This window comes from Chiloscyllium punctatum, chromosome 15 (genome assembly GCF_047496795.1).
Source record: "Chiloscyllium punctatum isolate Juve2018m chromosome 15, sChiPun1.3, whole genome shotgun sequence".
NCBI lineage: Eukaryota > Metazoa > Chordata > Chondrichthyes > Orectolobiformes > Hemiscylliidae > Chiloscyllium > Chiloscyllium punctatum.
Genome location: NC_092753.1, coordinates 14,252,965 through 14,275,660, shown reverse-complemented (window position 1 = coordinate 14,275,660; position 22,696 = coordinate 14,252,965). Strand labels below are relative to the sequence as shown.

The window sequence follows — 22,696 nt, the reverse complement described above, 5'->3', positions numbered from 1 at the left end:
AATCAATTTTCCCAGTTCATTGTAGTCAATGTTGTCTCAAGTTATTTTGTATCATGTCCTGTACAGCCATGCCATATTATAAATTTTCATTAAAAATTGAACACAAGCTGTTTAAATGGGTTGCCACAACTTGACCTTTTGCAAATAAGACTACAGGGAGTATCAAGTCTCTGCAATTTTAATGCATTTAATTTGCCAATCTGTCAAATCACAGAAGGATCTGCCTACAAATGCCTATTTAATGGAGCTTTGCATTAGCCTTGGAGGCACCTGCAAAACCCTAGTGGCCTACAGTAATGCTCCACATCAAAATTAATCCCAAATGGAAACACAATAAAGCGTGTGAAAAATGTTTTATTTTCAGTTTGTGCACTTTACACTGGCCTGACCTTGCACAGTAAAAGGCAATGGAAAATTATTGGGAGTTAATCTTGAGAAATCTCTAACTCTTTTTCTGCTGCCTTTGGATGAGTACAATACAGTCTGCCATGTAATCGATGCAGTCAACTGCACTGTCCCAGACATCTCAAAGATCTTTGCAATTTCAGCTAGAGAAGCAGGTAAGGCTTTAATCCAGCACTTCAGAATGATTGGCCTCCGTGAGTGAAGAACATCCAACGTCTATGATCCATTGTGCACTGTACAGTGTTGTTCACTATGGTATAAGTTTTCATGGTTCTCTGGTGGAATGTCAATGCCAGCCTCCTGTGGAGAGTGAAGAGAGACTAATTTCCAGGTTTGGATGGCCTCATGCAGCTCCTCCACATTATAATATCAGAGCTGCTTTGAACCCAGTATGGCAACAGCAACTGACAACTGCTGTTCATTTCTATCACCATTTTTCATACCTTCATCGTGAACATAATGTCTAGAACAGTCGGGCTGTATTCCTGCTTTTCGTTAATAGCCTCAATAGCCTGAGAGATATGTTGCTGCCCCGAATGGTTTTCAGGATCCTAATCCATTTGCTGCCACAGATTGACAGTCTCAAGGTCAGTTGTGTTGGGGTGCATAATGCAGTTGTCTGTTATTACAATCTTCCTCTTTCTTCAATTTGTCCACTCGCCTGATCCATGACTTAAAAATGCTGGATGTTATATATATGTGGTTGTGTTAGCCTTATCCTGCGTGGGAAATTTCTAGAAGTTTGTATAGCAGCTTGGCTTCTTGGAGTTTTATTAAAAACAGATATGGCAGTGGCTTTAGTGCCATTCATGTTCCTTGCCCTTCTTTCCACCATTACACGGTTCATCCTTAACATCCAAGAGCAACCTGTCAAACGTACCAGGTTTAAAAAATATCCCTTGGCATCTCCTTGCTTCCATAACCCTAGAAGCCTCACTACTTACTGCACTGAAGACAATACAGTTCCTGGTCTTGAACAGCCATTGCAGGTGAACCTCTTGTGGCCAGGACTATTTTGCCAGACAGGATTGGACTGGAGATGCATATGTTCTCTGCTTGTGCTGCGTTGAACCATGTTGAAGAAGCTCTGCTACATTGGACAGATACTTCATCCTCTTCCTTGTTGGAGAAAATACTTTCTTGTCAAGCTTTTCCAAGATGTTCACCTTGTATTTCAGAATGATTAACAAACTTAATAGTGGAATCTCCCAGTTCTTAGCAACACTCACTTTTCATTTTGAATTATGGTTTTCCACTTGCTTGATCAACGTTCTCTCTCTCAAACTGGCGAACATTTTCACAGGTTTACATTTGTTGTAACAGGGGGATTTTGCTATCAAATGATTGCTTGCCTAGAACTTGGTGACTTTACACTCTAGCATGATCTAATCCTGTTTTGAACGGTTGGTGCAGTTATATGATATGCTTGCTACAAGGTCAACTAATAGAGTTAACAGTCCTAAACTTTGGCTGGTCATGAGCTACATTCTCTTTGATTTGCTTTTCTGCCAGACATCTTACAATTATTTCCAGTTATCAGAATTTGACCATCCATGATTTCATATGATCAAAGGTCACAGTATCTTAAAATCATGTAGAAATTTTATAAATCCCATTGCTTATAGGTCAGCTAACACCTAAAGGCTATGGGTTTTGAGACTCCGTCACTCCACGTTTCGGTGGACAGAAGATCAGATTTAAATTCAATTGCCACTATCAACTTCTAATTATTCACAATAATCTCCCCTATCGAAACTAGACTGAGTGGGGCTCATGAGTGTTCACACATAATCCACCTTGGGGAATCAGTATAAACACAACATTTTGAACTTGTAAAAAGCTACATGATGCGCTGGCCAATTTTTAATTTGTTTAAAATTAAATCCATGAGCTATACAAAGATCCAAAGCTAAAAGAATGGTCAGCTCAGCCAGCCTGTGAATTAGACCTTTTAACATGCTCCACTCAAAATTCACCTGAAAACCAAACATCTAAAAATGTGACTATTAAATTTGAAGTTGAGGAACCAACTTTCAGAGGACTCAGACATGCAAGTATAGGAAATGCCTGGAGTTTTGCAACACAAAGCACTTGTGAATTACTTATAATTTTAAATTACAAGCAATAACTTCAATCAAAATGCTTTATACTAGCATTTGACTGAAAGTAGCATCAAGGATGCCTAGGGAACTTAAGTCAATTGGAATTGGAGGGAATGTTTCACTTGTGGAAGTCATAATTAGCACAAAGAACTATATTTTTGGCTGTCAGAGTCATTTAAGTCACAGGGCATCACAAGTAGTTCTCTGGAAACGTGTTCTCAACCCAAACTTCTTAAGAGAGATAACATCCGGGCTTGGGTTGATAAGTGGCAAGCAACATCCAAACACTAGGCAATGACCACCTCTATCACTAAAAAGAGAGAATCCAACCATCTCCTCTTAACACTCAGTGGCATCACCAGCACTGAAATCCACACTATCAATATCATAGGTGTAACTATTGATCAGAAACTAAACTAGACTGGCCTCATCACAGTGTCTACAAGAGCAGGTTGGAGGCTGGGAATTTTGCAGCAAATAACCCACTTTCCAAAAACCTGTCCACCAACTACAAGGCACAAGTCAGGAGTGTAACAGAATACTCCTTACTTGACTGAATGAGTGCAGTTCCAAAACACAAGAAGATTGACACCATCCATGACAAAGCAGCCCATTTGATTGGCACCCCATCCACCATCTCCAACATTCACTCTCTCCACCACTAAGTGGCAGTATTGTGTCCCATCTAAAAGATGCACTGCAGCAACTCACCAAGGTTCTATCAGTAGTCCCTTCCAAACTCTCAACCTCAACTTTCTAGAAGGTCAAGGCCAGCAGATGCATCAGAACATCATTACCTGCACGTTTCTCTCCAAGTCACACACCATCCTGACTTGGAATGATGTTGCTGTTCCTTCAACATCACTTGGTCAAAATCCTGGATATACCTCCCTATTGGCACTGAGGGTCTATCTACACACATGGATTGCAGTGGTTCAAGCTGGAAGCTCATTACCATCTGGTTCACTAATGTCCTTTAGGGAACGAAACTGCCAACCTTACCTGGTCTGGCCTAAAGGCGGCTCCAGACCCACAGCAATACGGTTGACTCTGAACTGCCCTCTGGGCAATAAATGCTGGCTTGGCCAGGGACACCCTCATCCCATGAATGAATAAAAAAACTTCTCCAGAATAATGTGGGATGGGTAATAAATATTTACTGAACCACAGATACTCAATCCATTGGACATTTCTTTTTGAACAAAAGGACAACTAGAGCCCAAAATACATATTTGCATGACAAGTTTCCAGTTCTTATTTTGTTGCATTACAATGCACTTTCACATCATGGGCAGCATGGTGGCTCAGTGGTTAGCACTGCTGCCTCACAGCACCAGAGACCTGAGTTCAATTCCCACCTCGGGCAACTGTCTGTGTGGAGTTTGCACATTCTCCCCGTGTACTCTGGTTTCCTCCCACAGTCCAAAGATGTACAGGTTAGGTGAACTGGCCATGCTAAATTGCCCATAGTATTAGGTGCATTAGTCAGGGGTAAATATAGGGTAGGCAAATGGGTCTGGATGGGTTACTCTTTGGAGGGTCTGTGTGGACTTGTTGGGCCAAATGACCAGTTTCCACATTGTAGGGAATCTAATCTAATCACATTGTTGAATATCTAAGTGTGAACTGATTTAATATATTGGGAAGAACAAGGAGGCCTTATAAAAAAGGTACTACTCTATGAGGGAAGCAGAGCTCAATAGTGGTTAATAAATCATGCAGGATGCTGGACTTTAAATCTAGAGGCTTAAGAATACAAGAGTAAGAAATAGGTGTCAACCCTATATAAAACAGTTGGATTATTGTGTCCGGATCTGGGTACTTCACTTTAGGTGGGGTATGAAGGCATTAAAATCGGTGGAGGAAAGATTAATTGGAATGGTTCCGGAAATAAAAACTATGGTTGAGTGGAGAATTCGAGAAGCTGAGACTTTTCTCCTTGGAGGTGACCTGACAGGTGAGCAAAATTCATGAGGCATCTTGGCAAACAGGAAGAAATTTGTTCCTCTTGATCTAAGGGAAGTAAACCAGAGGACACTGATTCAAGATAATGGCAAAAGTTGCAAGAATGATTTGAAGAAAACCACTTTTATGCAGCAAGCAGTTAGGGTCGAGAATATGCTGCCAGAGTCCAGGTTAGAAATTTCAGTTGGAGCCTTGAATAGAGAACAGGTTAGTTATCTAGTGAAAACAAATACGGGAGAGTGGGATTAGGGGAGTTATTCTTAAGAGAAATTGAATATTTGAATGGGCTAAATGGCTTCAGTTTGTGTTTCAACCAATATAAACTTTTTTCAAAAAAGAAATCTAGTGCATTCAGCATTGAGACATTCATTTCTTGCACAACCTTCCAGGATGAAAGTAGGTGTGAATGTAGGTGTGAATGTAGGTGTGAATGTAGGTGTGAATGTAGGTGTGAATGTAGGTGTGAATGTAGGTGTGAATGTAGGTGTGAATGTAGGTGTGAATGTAGGTGTGAATGTAGGTGTGAATGTAGGTGTGAATGTAGGTGAGTAAACAGTTGTCTCCCCAAGGACACCATGGGCCTACTTTATTCCTGCTCGGCTTTAACCGATCTTGTAGTTCTATTAAGATGGAGGGAGTATGAGACTGAAAGTGGCAACTCACTTGGAGAGAGGTGTTTGCTTCTGGTTGTGGCTTACTGTGCTCTGTGTCTGTGGCCTGCTGAACATCCTCTTCTGCATGATGACTTTCAGTCATTTTTAGAGATTTGGATTCTTCAGAACCAGAGGTTGCAGAGGACATCTCAGGTTCAGTCTCATTCTTAACGGCTGTGGCAGAACATTCGCTAGCAGAGGTGAAGCCTTCTGGCTTTTCCCATCGTGATTCTAAGAAGGACCATAGAAATGAAGCTTTTATTGCATATCATAAATAATTACAGCAAACAAACAAACAAACAAGTGACTGCCAGGAGCTTGGTGACTGAGGTCTTAAAAGTAAATGAGCCAAACAAAATGCTTGAGAACTCAGCAGGTCTGGCCCCATCTGTAGAGAGAATAACAGAGTTAAAGTCCAGTGACCCTCGTTACTGGGAAACAATGTTATTTATGCTGATTGCGAAGAGATGGGGACACATGTTTTGAATACACGGCGACCACGCTAAGACAGAGAGAGAAGGAGACGAACAAGGGGCCTGACGATAAGCCGAGAGGGAAATAAATGCTGAACGGATGCCAATGTGAAGTATAGATAGTTGAAAAGGGTTGGCTGTGCTGAGAACAGCCCTTACAGAGCAGGGCCTCATGGTGTGGAAGTGGGTAACAAACAGGAGAAGAGTATTGACACTGAATTGTTACACTCAATTTTGAGTCCCCAAGGGTATAAATTACCTAGCCAGAAGATGAGTGTTGTTCCTCTAGCTTGCATTGAGCTTCGCTGGAGCTCTGCAGTAAGCCTGAGACCAGTTTTACAGACATTTAAGTATTCTGCAAAGCAGTCTGCCTTTCATCTCCCCAGCGCAGAGGAGACCAAAATTGTGAGCAGCAAATACAGTAGACTAGATTGATTGAAGGGTAGGTAAATCACTGCTTCACCTGAGAAGTGCATCTAGCGAGAAGGGAGGTCGTAAACAGGCAAGTCACTGCGTTTCTATGGGGAGAACAGCAGCTATTGATATAGTCTTCTCAGTGGCTTGGTTCCGAGAATGAAGCATTAAAATGGTTTACATGTTTGTCAGAAGTCTGGTTTACTAAACAGAAGTAGTTATCACAGTAAGGATTAAATTGAAATCAAAAGTCATATTATAATCTGAAACTTCAGTTCACAACATGGAAACTGGAATAAGACTGATATCTATTTCCCAGAAAATAAATAGCTCATGTTCAGTCTACGTACCTCTTGTTATGACATTGTAATAGTAGGTGCAGCCCTCTGGAGTAAGTCCTTCCACCCACGAAGAAGCCTGATAAGAATGCAATTAGGCAAACCGTGAGGCAAGGTACATTACTGAAATTGCAGAACCATTGAAGCTTTTATATTATGAAGTAATTTAGGGACTGGTTTAGATTCATACATTTTTAACTCATATCTATACACAGACTATACTAATTAACTCTATCAGACTGTCAAAAGTATAATTGTTGCAAGGTGTAACCAGCTCTAGTTACAATAGTTTGCTTGCGTCACAATTAGTTTCACAGACACTCAAGTTGCAGAGCGTGAACACTTGTGTTGTTTGACCGTGGCTTCTGTAAAAGACCACAAAAATCAACACAACTCTGTCATCAGTGCTGTGGTTAATGAGACTAGACAAGGTGACTAGGTTTGTTCCTGAGTAAAGGTGCAACAAAGCACAGTGCAACACAAGGACAAGTTTACTTTTAAGTTGCTGGAAGGCCATGAGATTTTAATACTCTTGAGGTCATGTTAATTGGTGTGGCATTCTTGTTTTTGAAATCAGGCAATGATAATCTGATAAAGTAGAACAATAACAAATCTAGAACTTGATTAGAATTAGACAAGGTGCTTTTTACATAGAATACTTTAAACATGAAAGCTGCAAATAATAATCAATCATCTCTCGGTAAATAAACTGCTTTTGAAACAGTGCCACTGTTAGTACAAAAACGACAGCTGGATTATGTGCAGCAAAATCCTACTGATGAAAATATGGTACATGATCATTTTGGCAGAGTCAAATGAGGGGCAAAAACAGTAAAAGGTATCAGGAAAACTCCTCAATTATCCTTCATCTAGTGCCATGTGTTTTGTGTCCACAGAACAGGTTGAACTTGGTTTAATGTTTCATGGAAAAAGGTGAGTGCTCAACATATTGATCCACGTCAGATTAATTCACGCCTCATTTCATAAGCAGGACAAACAAAACATTATGGGTCTCAAGGCTATTAGAACATTCTAACCTTGAAGCAACTAGAAACAGATGTGTCCTTCATATGTTGCTCTTCATATTGTGCTTAATCTAACATCCAAAGAAACTGGAATACGAAATACTCATCTTCACAAGAACCCAGCAGCAATAAGTTCACAAATTTGTGAAAACTTTCGTGCAATTGGCAAAGGAGAGCCCAACACACAATTTCTCACCCAAAGGGGAGTGGAGTGGCAATTCAAGTGGTTTCACTGACCCGAGGACTGATTTCTGATGCTCATTCACATTCTGGGAGGGAAGTCAAAGGACCTTATGTCCCTCCCTCTCAGGCCATGTTGTTCCAATCCTTAAAAACCAGTGAGAATTCTCACCTGGAAACTCCACATGCAATAGATTCTCAACAAGCATCAAAGCAAAACATGCCACCATGTTAGAGGTGATGTACCAGCTCCATTTCGATGTACAAAGACACAATATCCAAAAGCACAAAATTAGCTTAGAATACAGTTAAATAAGCAGGATCACAAGTGAAATGTTTGCAGTTTTTGCCAGAACACTGCCAGCTCAAACCTTATATACGGCCCAAGGTTCCATTTGTATGTTCAGACCGGACTATAAAACAGACCAATGTATTTTTGTTTAAAGAAAGGAATGCACTTACTCTGAACTAATTGCCCCTGCAAGCAAGCACTGGATAGTGTCTGCTAGAGGGATCATTCACTTATAAAATAATGGTTAAGAAAGCGTACTTATGGCCCACAGATATACAAGCCCTCAATGATGTGGTAGGCAAATGCAAACCAACAATGTACCTGTTGTGCAACTTCACTCTGCACAAAGTTTGAGCTCCCTTGGAACCCTTCAGGCTTTTCCCATTGTGATTCTGTACAATGAAGAAATAATTGCCTGTGAGTCTCTCACTGCTATTTGGCCTGAATACAATCTGTATATTACAAGTTCCCATTTCCATTTGAAATACGAACACACACCATCCCTGAAAGCATATGGTAATAATTCAGTAGTTTTGAATGGTTCTAACACATCTTCATAATCTTTCACACCTGCAAGATCAACTTTAGCATTTGTGATTAATCGAGCATAAATAACTCCAAGGCTACAAATTATAATTATTTTGCTTAATTAATATTAAAAGAAAGTCACCCAAAGCTAATCAAAATTTAAGTTTGAGGGTATCTAAAGAGATTACATATTCCCACAGGAGTTTGCATGACCAATTAACCACACTCAAAAGAAATGTACAATAAGTCCGTATCAATTACATATACACAGTTATGCTCTGAACCTGGGCACAGACTGAAGTAATGGCAAGATGGACTATATTAAAAAGTGTTCTCATAATATTGACAAAGAACTAAATGTAATTATTGCACGACCCATTTATATGAGGGCAATGCAGTAATTGATAACTAATTAAAATGTTATAAATGTGTGATGTTAAATACATACTGCAGAGATAATAATTACCACAAATGCAAAGCTACATGCAGCATTACATCTCTCATTAAATAAAACACAAATTTAGTCAGGTCCACAGAGATGTTAAGACAACCTCATACCTCACCAGCCCTTCTGTCAGATTTCTAAAAACATATTTGACGACGTGCAAGCACCAATTAGTATAATATTAATAATCCAAAATCTTAGTACACAGAATAATGTCAAGGTTCATAATATCCCACAAAGGGCTCCTTGCAAGACAGTCGTGAGGCCTTTTATTTTTGGAGGCTATATTTTCATTCTTGCAAACATCTTTACTGGATGATGCAGTCATGTTGTGACATTACCTTCTATATTTGCGTTGATCTATTTTTTTGAGGGGGGGGGGGGGGGAATCTTCTTTAGACGATAAGATAGCACTAATGCCAAAGGCTATATGCACAAATCTTTTAACTTGAAACCTATAAATAAGATGTTTTGGTTAATTTATGGTAAATAAATGTCCCTTACTCCAAAATGGGATCTCACACACACACACACACACACACACACGAGTAAATAGCATCTTTCCCCCCACCATACACAATATCCACTCCTTGTTAATCTTTTACAGAAACACCCTCAATAACCAGAAGATTCCCTTTGTTTGCGGTCAGCAATATTTTTCTTGCTTGATGCAATTGAGGTATTGTTCAGCCAGTTCCCTTGGTGGTCCAATAACAAGTGCTTTTGAAGCATTTGACAAGCTTTAAGTTTGAGTCCTATATTACCACGACTATGTTTTGGCTTTACAAAGTAACCATCAATAGGAGTGGCTAGTGCTTTAAGCAGTCTTTTGGAACAAATGAAGTCTTTGCCACCCAACCTCTTAAAAAGACGCTTGGTTCTTTATAGTGAATGAATATCAAACACATGCGCAAGTCACTCATTTTTTTGAAAACTTTACAGGTCCTTTATTAAAGCAACATCATTGTAACTAGTCGAATAAAACAAAAAAAAACTGCAAATGCTGGAAATTCAAAATAGAAACGGATTGTGCTGCAGCAGGTTTAGCAACATCTGCAGAGAGACCGTGAACAATTTGAATCCAATTCAACTCTTAATCTGAAGAACAGCATACGGAAGTCTAAATGTTATCTGTTTTTCCCTCTTACAGATGCTACCAGACCTACTGAGTTTCTCCAGCACTTTTGGTTTTTACGTCATTGTAATCAGCCTTTCTTTCACTGTCTGACCAATGCTCTAGCCCTGCTTCCTCTTCGAACACTCGGACTATATGATGCAGACTTCATAATAAATGTTCAACAAGATACCCAATCAGTACATCACACATTTCAATGCAACAGTTCAAACATCATAATTTGAGCCGCGAGGTTAAAGAACAACACTAAAACTAAAAATCACACAACACCAGGTTATAGCCCAACAGGTTTAATTGGAAGCACTAGCTTTCGGAGCACAACCACCTGGTGAAGGAGCGGCGCTCCGAAAGCTAGTGCCTCCAATGAAACCTGTTGGAATATAACCTGGTGTTGTGTGATTTTTAAACTATGTACACCCCATCCCAACACCGGCATCTCCAAATCATGAACAATAAAACAGATTTTTGAAAAAGGAGATGCAAGTTAGACTGTCATGAAAGAGGCTAGTTTTACCCTACTGATGATGTGTTGTTGCAATTGTAATGCTGCTCAGTACGAGAGGAACCACAAGTTCAGACATTTGACAAAAGTGCTTGGCGGAGCAGAGTAGTAGCTCTTATCCCCCATGAACATTTTTGGGCTCTCACCAATCCTGTCTGTGCAGCTGACACTCAGTCTCTGCTTCCACCAGCCCGATTTACACTAGAGCACAGCCTCGATAGATACTTGTACTTAGCTCTCTAAATACCTGCTAGTCAGCCTCCTGAATCTATACGGCAGGCCTGGGACAGGCCAGTAATTTCTACAGCTCATCCAATCACAGTTAGGTCAATCCTACCTTGCTAATTCCTCTAATCACAGGCTCTGTCTTTTCAGCAGCAGCAAGCATGAGAGGAAACTGTGACTGAATAAGCTGAAGTGCAAAAGACAAAATCTGACTGGTGGAGCAGCCCTTGCTCTTCCTGTAGATAGGGAGAAATAGGGAGGTGGGGGTGGCATTTTCTCTGACTGGTCACCCCGAGTGGCTTTTCCTGGGTAAATTCTGCTCACATTATTCCTCAAACATTTAATGCTGTTGACCAAGACTTAGTGTTACATACTGATCAGAGTAAGCCACACGGTCAGAATGAATTTCCCAATGACCCAAGTCCCCAGTGATTCAAAGTGGGAATTTTGAGCACTGTGGCAAAAAGGCACTTTCATTACATTTTACTTCAAGAAATAAAGTCCCCAGAGCAAGAGGTGAGCTGGAGATGAAATAACACATAGATCAAGAGGCCTATCAGCACTGAAACCAATAGTGCATAATGTCATGATAAGTATGTTTAGTCTGTACTTCTAATCTTTAGGTTTCTAGACATGTTTTCCTTACTTTTTCTGACAAATAAGTTTTCATATTAAGTTCCTACTTAATCTAACAGTAAAAAGTAATTTTAGTAGAGTTATAATATGGCACATCAGAAGGGCCAACTGGAGTGTACAACTTAGGTCTGTGTAAAGTCATAGGCATATCATGTAACCGAGAAAACAAAATCTGTAGCAAGTGTCACCAGTTGTGTAAACTGAAGCTCCAGGTTTCAGAACTTGAGCAGTTGGAAGTACTATTGTGCATCTGTGATTCAGAAGACCACATGGAGTGAGTGCTTAGGGATATGGTCATACCACAGATTAGAAGTGTACCAGCAGAGAGAAAATAGGTGACTATCAGACAATCAAAGAAAACCAACTAGGTAGTGCAGGATTACCCCAAGTCGGTATTCCATTCTGGAAATTGGCGAGGGCAACAGTTCCTCAAGGGAGTGGCAGCCAGAGCTAAGCTCAAGGCATCACTGGGTGACTCAGCTGTACACAGGAGGAGGAAGAACAATGGGAGAGCAGTAGTTATAGGGGATTCCAGAGTCAGGGGATCAGACAGGTGTTTGTTTGGAATGAAATATGACTCCATGATGGGTGAGCCTCTCTGGTACCAGGGCCAAAGATGTTACAGAACAGCTGCAGGACATCCTTCTCCAGGAGGAAGATCAGCCAAAAGCTGTGGTCCATCATGGTATCAAAGTCATAGGTAACAATGACATAGTGGAAAGAGCAATGAGATCCTGAAAGCAGATTTCTGGATGGTTAAAAGACACTGAAGTGTTCAATCAGCCATGATTGCACTGAATGGTGGGAAGACTTGACAGGGCTGAATGGCCTTCTGTTTCTATGCTCCTACCTCCCATCCACAAGAGTAAAGCAAAAAACTGTTCTCAAGTTGCCTCTTCCCCTCCCTTCAACTGATCTTCACTACTTCATTATAATGCTTCACCAACTCCACTTAGCCATTAAAACAAAAAAAACCTAAAGAATAATTAGAAATGATCTATATGCTAAACTGTGCAGGTATTCAATAAGAAGCTGGATAAAAGTCATACATGACATCAATATAGGCCCCAGTCAGGTAACACATTATGTACAGAGACGGATTCTACTCTTCAAATCAAATAAAGGACATAGGTGAACCACAGAAAATACAAAATAAGATTTATTGGATGGTCTCAGAGCAACAGATTCAAGTCTTTGAGATTGAACAAATTAAGACTTTATACAGGAAAGAGAAAACTTAGAGGTGACCTGATAGAAAGCTTAGTTAGTGGGAAATGTGCAGAAAATGTGTCTACAGAGGAACCTCGATTATCCGAATGAGATGGGTGGGTACTATTTCATTCAGTAATTGATTATTCGGTTAATTAATTGAATGCCTTTCCCTCTGGGGCTCGGAGTTTTCTATTAAGTCCGCTCTCCGTTCAGGAGATGAAGCAGCAGCACATTGCTCCCCCCACAACCTTGGCCAACGCTGCCCCTGCCCCCCAACCGGGGGAAGAGAGGGGAGGGGGGAAAAGAGAGGGAAGTGGGGGTAAGAGAGGGAGGGGTAAGAGAGAGAAGGGGGGGGGGGGAAGAGAGGGAAGGGGAGGGAAGAGAGGGAAGGGGAGGGAAGAGAGAGAGACGTGATCAGTGTTGGAAACATGTCTTTAAAATTGGGACCTCAAGATCTCCTTTGGACAATCTGTTATTTGGATAATCAAGGTTCCTCTGTACACAAAAAGAATCTCGAAACCAGGAGCATAAATACAAAAACTAATAATAAACCCTATAGGGATAAAGGAGTAAAGTCTTGATTCAGAATGGTTAGAATATGGGACCCACTATCAGTGATTGATTGAGGAAATTGCTCAAGAAATTGGATGAGTAAAAGAATAAGGGGAATAGAATGATATGCCTGAAGTTTAAGAAGTTGACGAATGAATGGGCAGACTTACGAGCCAAATAGCAGTTACTGTGTTACAACATAACTTGGAATAAAGAAAGGCGCACACATTGAAACAGTTGCACAACCTAAACTTGGTCTTTATAGAAGGCCAGCAGATGCTTGAGAACATGACCACTTGCAAATTCTCTTCCAAGCCACCCACCATGCTGACATGGAACTATATTGCTGTTCCTTCACTGTTGCTGGGTCAAAACCTGGAACTCCTTCTACAATAGCACTCCAAGTGAACCTACTCCACATGGACTGCAATGATAGCTCATCACCATCTTTTCAAAAGAAGAAAATAGGAGGGTTTGGCTAATCAGGCCTTCAAGCCTGCTCAAATATTCGAAGTGATAATGGCTGATCACCTAACTCAGTATCATGTTTCCACTCCCCCACCCCCATTTTCATCCCTTAAGCCTGAAGGACAATATCCAACTCCTTGATGAAAACATTCAATGTTTTGCCAACAACTGCTTTCAGATAGAAATTTCCACAGGATCATCCCTTTCTGGGTAAAGAAATTTCTCCTCATCTCAGTCCTAAATGTGATCCCTGGCTCTGAACTCCCTGGTCACTAAGACCATTGTGCTTGTGTTTACATTGTCTAGTCCTGTTAGAATTTTGTCAGTTTCAATGAGATCACCATTCATCCCCACATTTACCTAAACACCACTGAATATAGTCCCATCCAAAACAGGGTGGCATGGTGGCTCATTGGTTAGCACTGCTGCCACACAAAGCCAGGGACGTGGGTTCGATTCCAGCGTCGCATGACTGTCTGTGTGGAGTTTGCACATTCTCCCAGTGTCCACGCGAATTTCCTCTAGGTAGTAGCAGTTACCCTCCAGGTAGTCCGGTTTCCTCCCACAACCCAAAGGGGTACAAGTTAGGTGAATTGACCATGCTAAATTACCTATAGTATTCAGGGATGTGTAGGTTAGATGCATTAGTCAGGGATAGGCATAGAGTAATAGGGTAGGGAGTGGGTCTGGGTGGGTTCCTCTTCAGAGTTCCTCGGTGTGGACTTGTTGGGACTAATGGCCTGTTTCCACTCTGTAGGGATTCTATGATCAAACCAGTCTTTCTTCATAAGTTAGTCCTGCCATTCCAGGCCCCAATATGGTAAGCCTTCGTTGCATCCCTCCTATAAAGAAGAACATACAAGGAGACTAAAATTGCACACAATATTCCAGGCCAGTTTTCACCAGGGCCCTGTGCAATTAGAGCAAGACATCCCTGCTCCTGTACGCAAATCTTCTCACTATGAAGGCCATGCATACCAGTTACCTTCTTCACCGCCTGCTGCGCCTGCACATTTACTTTCAGCAACTAGTATACAAGGACACCCAGGTCTCAGTGCATCTCCCCCTTTTCCAGTCTATTGCCATTCAAATAATCTGCCTTTCTATTTTTCCTACCAAAGTAGATAACTTCACATTTATCCATTATATTTCAGCTGCCATGAATTTGCCCACTTACAACTTGTCCATGGACACTACTCACAATTCACTCTTCTATCCAGCTTTCTCAAGGTCAACTAGCAACGGAGAATAGCTCACACACAGAATTTTTAAAAATCATGTTGTATAGAAATCTGAAATTAAGGACTAGGGCAATGTGACCATCCCTTACTATCCACAGATATGCCAATATAAATTTCTTCCAAATTTACTTTAGCCAGGATTACTGCTGCCACAAACCTTGTCATGTTTCACAAACAAATTAGTGGTATCAACTACATGGCCACCACTTTATCACGAGCAAATGTCCCATGCCAATTCTTTCTGGTAGCTTCAGGTTCAGAGGCTGCTTGTGATGGTTCAGCCTGTTTTTTTGAAGACGTTTGTTATTGACCCCAGGTATCAAGTGTTCTAGTACAAGTTAGAAAGTCACGAGTCACAAATCCCACTTTAGAGATGCAAGTACGAAATCTAGGCCAACACCTTTGTCCAATGCTGCATTATCTAAGATTCCATCTTTCAGTGGACATATTAAACTGATGACTTGTCTGTCACTTCAGATGGAAGCAAAAAGATACCAAAAGAACAAGGGTGTTACCTCGTGTCAGAGCAAATATTTGTACCTCAACCAATATCATTAAATCAGATTATCTGACCATCACAAAGCTAGTGGGACTTTGCTTTTGTGCAAATTGGTTGGTGTATTTCCTACATGATTAGCTAAATAGTACTTTGCTTCAGCCTGAGGTCATGAAAAACACCATATAAATAGCTTCTGTTCCCTTGATTTATTCATTTATAAACCGTTAAGTTCTACCAACTGCAAAATTCTGACTCCAGGTCTTTCTCTTTCTGAAAACAAGATTGTTTGACATCTGGAATAAACATAACACCTGTATGGTGATGAACACAAGCCTAGGTGTGAGGCACAATGCATTTTGTGTGGGGCCGATCTGGGTCGAAGAACCCTCAAAACACATATTGCCCAAGGCTTTGAGCATCCTTCTAACTATGCCCACCTTTGGCTTGCCTTTCTTTTCTTTAACCTCTGTGAAAGGGCTTTAATTTTATTTAATTAAAGGTGTTTTATAAGGCAAATTGTTGACTGGCTCTTCTTGCCATCAATTTAAGAAAGAGTTAAGAAAAGGCACCTATGGTATAGCTTACACCATAATATGCATAAAATTTTGCATTTACAGACCAGCTTGTAAACATTTGATTGCCTTTTCCTACTTGCAACTTACAGTAATTAAAGAAAACTCAAAATAGAAACTCAGCTTGACAGATAGCAGGAAGGTTGGAAAAATTAAATTTTATCCTAACACGGGTGAAGGTGCTGCTCAGCTTGTTTAAGGTAGGTTATCCCAAAACAGCAGAAGTCAGTGCATAGGGCCAAATCCAATATCTATTCCACTACCTCAAAATTGGGCAGATGGGAAGCTAATTTTAAAAGCAGTTAGCCCACTTTTTAAATCAGCTCTTCAGCCTACAAATTCCGAACAGACCAAGCAAGCAGCTGGTTCACTGTGCTGCCAACAAGCATATCTAAGAACCCAGTCTTGCCATACTGGCTAAATACAAAGTACCAGTCTTCATTCTGCAGAGTAGAATCAAATCAGTTTTCAAAGGCAAATGCAGATGTGCAAGTACACTCAGCTGGGCTCTCAATCACTTCCACAGTCTCTAGAATGAAATTCAACTTTCATGCAGTAGTGATCTGACTCCCCAAAGCAGAACTTGGGAGTTTATTGAAATAGTCTTCACTTGCTTGGACATGTGTAGCTGCAACATCATCCAAAATACAGCAATCTGTTCAACTGGCACCTCAACCACATGAGCACACTTGGAATCAATGTTTTCTATCTTCAAGATGCAATGGACTAACTCAAGGTTTATTCAGCAGCATCTCAGATGCTCTATCAAGACATAGGCAGTAGGTGCATGGCAATATTATCTTAAGAGTTGTTTTCCATTCAGAATCTCAATCTGTGTGAGTTACTCTTCACAAGATCAGTGTGGATTTGTTGGGCCGAAGGGCCTGTTCGCATACTGGAGGGATTCTTAAAAAAAAAGTTCACAGCTTCCTTCAAAACAGATTGGGCAATACTTGCCAATGGTGTCCAGAAAGAATGAATTTAAAACATCGCGATCAGGTACCTTGTGCTATTTATCTAATGAGTGGAAACAGGGGAAGTTAAACCAAAGATGTTTAGTCCACAGGAGGAGAAACACATCCCACCATCTCCCCACAGACCTGTGTCTTCCTATTTCCAACATTTATCTAATAAATCACAAAGTCGGAGTTAATGCAACTATTACAAATTTTCGCTTATATTGTAAGTTTGAATAGTAGACTTTGAACATTTTATTAAACACTTCACTGCTCCAAGTACCCAATAAATTTGATCTGAGTGAGTGGTTACCACATTGCCATTGTATACATTCATGAACAATATGGGTTGAACTTGCACTGAAATAGAAATGGAGTGGATGTAATGGAATTAAAGTGAATATTTCAATTGTTGTAATTCTACAGTGCAGGGATACTCCAGATGGCAGGGAATTACTGGGATTACAGAAAAACATACTTGCAATGACAAGGACACATGGAGATCGGTTAACTCAATAGCAACTCACAGTCTGACCATAAGACTTAAAACCCAAAACAGTTGACTTAAAATGATAGATTTTGACTTGAATAGTAAGAAAACAGCTGCAGCCATTAACTAGTCTTACATTTGATTTGCCTGGGGTCTCATCAGACAACCATCCAAAAAGCACAGCTTCCCCTGCATTCATCTAGCACTGTATCAACACGGAAATGACTACTCCTTCTTGACCAACCAGATTAAAGAACTGTTTAATTAGTAGTATTCAGTCGAGAATTTATTGTTAAATCAAGTCTGGAAAGGGACAAAAGAAAGCTGGATTGAGAAAAAAAAAGAAAGACACAAGAGGAATAATTTCATTTCTTTTTGAATCCCCAATAATTAAAAGCTGAAGGAATAAGAGTAATCATTGTAAATGGTAATTTTCAGCAATAGAAAGGTTGTCTACACTGGACAGTGAGATCAGTTCTGAAAAGATAGGGCCATGGGGAGAGTACATCATTAGGACTAGTTTTGCAGCACCTACCAGTTATGTGGCATGATGGGTCAAACAGCTTCTCATGTAATGCAAATAATTAAAGTGGTCTCTCTCTTGTCTGACAATAACTGATAAATTGGCTCATACTTCCCACACCGTTCCTCACCAACTGCTTTGTCACCTCAGCTGAAAATGCAGGGCTGGAATTCCATTTTGCCAGGGCCTGTTTGGCTCAAGTATACACTTGATCAGTAACTCCAAACCTTTAACTGCCTTCTCCAAACAGGAAATTAGGAATATGAACAGCAAAATTAACTTTACAATTAGTTAATCAACTTGTGAATGTTGTAAATGACAAACTCACAGGAGGACACATGCTGAATACATTATAGATATATTATAAAAAGATGCACCACAACAGACCACTGTACTTGCTGGCACCTACAAAAAACTATCCAATTAGTCCCACTCCCCTGTTCTTTCAATGTTACCCAGCAAAAGTTCTTCACAAGAATTGATCCAATTCTCCTCAAAGTGATTGATAAATCTGGTTCCATTATCTTTTTGGGCAGAGAATTCTAGACACCACAACTCGCTTTGTAAAATACGTTACTTTATTCACCTCAAGTATGTCCCCTGGAAACAATTTCTCTGTATTTACATCAGCAAAACAATTTTTTATAATCTCCATGAAATTTCCCTTTAATCTTTTCTGACTCAAGGAAAGCAACCCCAGTTTTCCTATGCAACTGAAATCCTTCAACCTTGGTACCATGTTAGCGAATCTGCTCTGCACTCTCCCCAAAACCTTGATGTCTGCTTCCTAAATTGCAGAGTTCAGAAATGGCTACAAGATTCTAGTCAAGACTTAATCAGTGTTTTATGAAGGCACAACAGAACTCCCTAATGTTTAACAGTTTGACTAATTATAAAGCCAAGGATCAGGTGCACTTTTTAAAAAAGCCATCTAATTTGTACTGCCAATTTCTAAGGTATGGAGATATGCAACACCACTTTGCTCTCACACCCCCTTTAAACATGCACTATCTAGTTCACAAAATTTCTCCTTATTCTTCCTCCCAAAATTAATAACTTCATATCTTGCTGCATTAAAATGAATATGTCCATTTTGTCCTAGAGTCTGTTACCATTCATTTCACAGTTTATAATATTCTTCAAGGCACAAGTCAAGGGTGTTCTGGAATATTCCCCACTTGCTGGGATGAGTACCATTGCAACAGCATCCAACTCAAAGCAGACCTCTTAATCGACAGCCAACCATCACCTTAAACAGTACTCTCGTCACCACTGATGCATAGTGGCACCAGTCTGCAATTTACAATATGCACTACAGCAACAATGAAGCTTTTTTGACAGCACCTTTCAAATACATAGTCTCTATCACCACCTCCTAGATTGACAAGGCAGCAGTAGTTTAAGAACAACATCACCTGTAAGTTCCCCTCCAAGCTACAAAGCATCCTGATGTGGAACTGTACTGCAGTTTTTTTAAGTGTCAAAATCCTGGAGATTTCTAACAGTACCATGGATGTACCTACACCAATAAACACCCAGCAGTTCATGAAAGCAGGTCATCACCACCTTTCCAAGGGCAATTAAGGATGGGTAACAAATGCTGGCCCAGCCAGAACTATTGACATCACATGAGAAATTAATAAAATCCCAACACGAACCCGTTCCTCAATGAAAACAACAATATGCTAGGCTCCCTTCTGGGAAACAATCAACCATTCACCAGTGCTTTCTGCTTTTCATCCCTGGCCAATTATATATTCACTCAACAGGTCATGATGACAGATCAGGACATAGTACTTACGAACATATTAAACTTTGAATTCCAATATAGAAATATAGAATCTCTACACTGGGGAAGCAGGCCTTTAGCCCTCCAAAGACAGCCATCCAGACCCATTCCCCTCCTTCCCTATTCCGGTAACGCGGCATTTTGCCAGGGCTCATTCACCTAACTTGCACATCTTTAAGCACAGGAGGAAACCCACGCAAACACAGAGAGAACGTGCAAATTCCATACAGACAGTCGCCAGAGGGTGGAATCGAACCCAGTGCCCTGGCACCGCAAGGCAGCAGTGTTAACCACTGATGCACCGTGCTGCCCTTGATTTTAAAACAAGGACTGCTACATCCAAAAGATCACTATGGATGTAAGTCCAGCGATTCCCTGAGTGGACCAATGGATTATGGCATCTGTAGAGAGCCAGGGAAATTTCAAACAAAAGCAGTAAAAATGAAGAGATCATGAAAGGTCGACTACCCAGCCCCACTGAGCACAAACTTATCTCCTGCAGACAAATTTGTGTTCTACCCTTCTGGGGGAATATACAAAAATAAAAACTGAATACAACTTCCGATCGGTATCTTAGCGGCCTGACATACTAATAAGTGGAATCATGATTTGAAGCTCAATTTGAGAACAGCTAATAAACACCCTGCACTGTTAGAAAGAAAGGGAAAATACTATTGTTGAGTGCTGCTAGGAAGCCAGCATTGAATTTTTTTCATCCTACTTACTTTCAATCAACCTGCAAAGCCAAGAATCTGAAAATCGCTGCTCAACCACCACATCAACGCTATTCGTATCACCCCATGTAATGGCCCCAAACCTTCCACAACTGTTCTTCACAAATGTCTTAAACCGGACTCAGAAATCATTTTCTAACTTATGTCTTTTGTTTGGGGGGGGGGGGGGGGGTGGAGAAAAGGGGGGAGCTCATATCTTATTCATTGTCTTGTGTGTTGCGTTTTTAGTTCTTCTCATGGTTAGTAACCAATAGTCTCACTTCACTGAAAACTCAAAAACAAAGCCTGGTTAAATTATCTTTTTATGGAAGCTATCCACAGGGAAAAGGATCTTTATTAAAATAATCTTGATGTCACCTGTTGTGGGGGTTCACCCCTTCTCAGCCAGGAACTTTGCATTAATCTAGAGACAGTGTCATGAAACTATTCAAACCTATTTCAAAGACAATCACAGAAGACAACTTTGAAAAGTGACATTATAGCAAGCCTTAGGAATTATATACTCTTATTTATACATTACACATTTAATACAATTCTCTCAGAACGTGTTTCAAATGAAACATCCAATTAAACTCTTCACTGAACAGGGGTTTCTGTACATTACATTTGTATTTTGGATTACTCCAAAGATACTTGTGTGAAGCAACACTTCATGACACTCGTTTATACATACAACAGTCCAAATAAAACAATCAACCTCTCTAATTGTATTACCTTAAACAATAAATAGCTTCTGGGGCAATATCCAGTTTTTGCCAATTCACAAACACAAGCTCTATCACTTAAATGAGGATATTTTATGCAAGTATACACTTTTACTCATTCAATTCAGCAGAACAACATTATTTCAGATAAATTTTTATTAACATTCAAAATTGAAAAGGCAAGAAGGACAAACTTCAAAACTAGGTGATATGAAACTGGATACTGGATTAGTGGTGCTGGAAGAGCACAGCAGTTCAGGCAGCATCCAACGAGCAGCGAAATCGACGTTTCGGGCAAAAGCCCTTCGCTGCTCGTTGGATGCTGCCTGAACTGCTGTGCTCTTCCAGCACCACTAATCCAGTATTTGGTTTTCAGCATCTGCAGTTATTGTTTTTACCCCGATATGAAACTGGATGTAGTGTGTAGAATTTTCAATGCTTGCAGCATGTTGGGGGAAGGTGCAAAGTTGGAAGCTCTCCAGAATGAGTTCCAGGGAAAGAATATGTTAGCGTAGGGAATGATAGAATCAATTACCAATAAAAACACTCTGAGGATGACAAGATTGTATAGGTCACATTTGACTGTTGAGAGATTAAAATAAAGACCAAAGAAAGAAATACTGGAATAGTGTTACTGGTAGCTAAGCTAAAGAAGGATCAACCATCAGATGATCTTTTGCAAAATTAGTTTAAGTATTCAGGAAGAGTCACTCCACATACAGGAGTATTAAACACTTGAAAGACTAAAGCTTCAAAGTAAATTAATGGGTGTGGGGATAGGGCATATGGTATTCGAAAAGACATCAAGCCTTCTGAAGGCAACTTAAGATTCAAGACATGTATGTTACAATGAGATAATGAAGCAAGGAATGTTAATACATAAACATGATCCAAGATGAAAAGCTTGAACTATAATGCATTAGTTGCTGTTGGTCTGAGAGAGAATTACACAGAAACACATTCCTTCATGAAAATATGCCACAGTAGCGATCTACAAGACCAGAGTATTGCAGGAATGTGTGTATGCCAAAAACTAAAGCATCAACAACAGACAGTTACCTTTACTTAGAGGAAGTGCGCAGTGAATGGTCTGGTCATGCTTTAGAAAAGTACAAGTTAGTAGCAAATTAATCATCAAAGCATTTGACAGAACACCAGAGGTGCATAACATCAGTTACCAAATAGGCTGCCTGTGGAGTAACAGCAAAAGACCCAAACTTTAAAACTAACAGCCGGACTCGATAGAAAAGAGTGGAGAAACAGCACAAATTAGTAAAGATCTGAAAGTAACGGTTCGATCAGCAGGGTAGGATAAAACAAATCAAATCAAATCACAATTAATAAATGGTGCTAGGTACTCACCAACATTAAGTAAATTAAGGACACCATAAGACAAAAGGTGAGCTTTTTCCAGTTAAAAATAAAGGAGCATTTTTAAAGGTTGTTTTCCCAATACACCAGAAAGTGGATTTGCTGCTTTGGAGAAGTAGGGAGTAGAGACCAACTTCCAGGCAAAGGCTTTGTTGGGAAGAAGGATGTCACATGGTACAGGGAGGCAACTGATGAAAAGGGAGTTTTTATTTTAAATTGACTTTTGAAATTAGATTTAATGACAACCAAAGTGGGATTTGGCCTGAG

General features: G+C 40.2%; 1 protein-coding gene across 3 annotated transcripts in view; it reads right to left on the bottom strand.

Annotated features, from left to right (window-relative positions):
- wbp4 (WW domain binding protein 4) overlaps nt 1–22,696 on the bottom strand; it is a 57,246-nt gene that overhangs the window by 12,314 nt on the left and 22,236 nt on the right. For all 3 annotated transcript variants that reach the window (XM_072584688.1, XM_072584686.1, XM_072584687.1), the window contains 3 exons: nt 8,169–8,239; nt 6,363–6,429; nt 5,136–5,356 (listed from right to left, as the gene is read on the bottom strand). In XM_072584688.1, the coding sequence (XP_072440789.1) occupies nt 5,136–5,356; nt 6,363–6,429; nt 8,169–8,239 (359 nt within the window). The remainder of the gene's footprint in view (nt 1–5,135; nt 5,357–6,362; nt 6,430–8,168; nt 8,240–22,696) is intronic.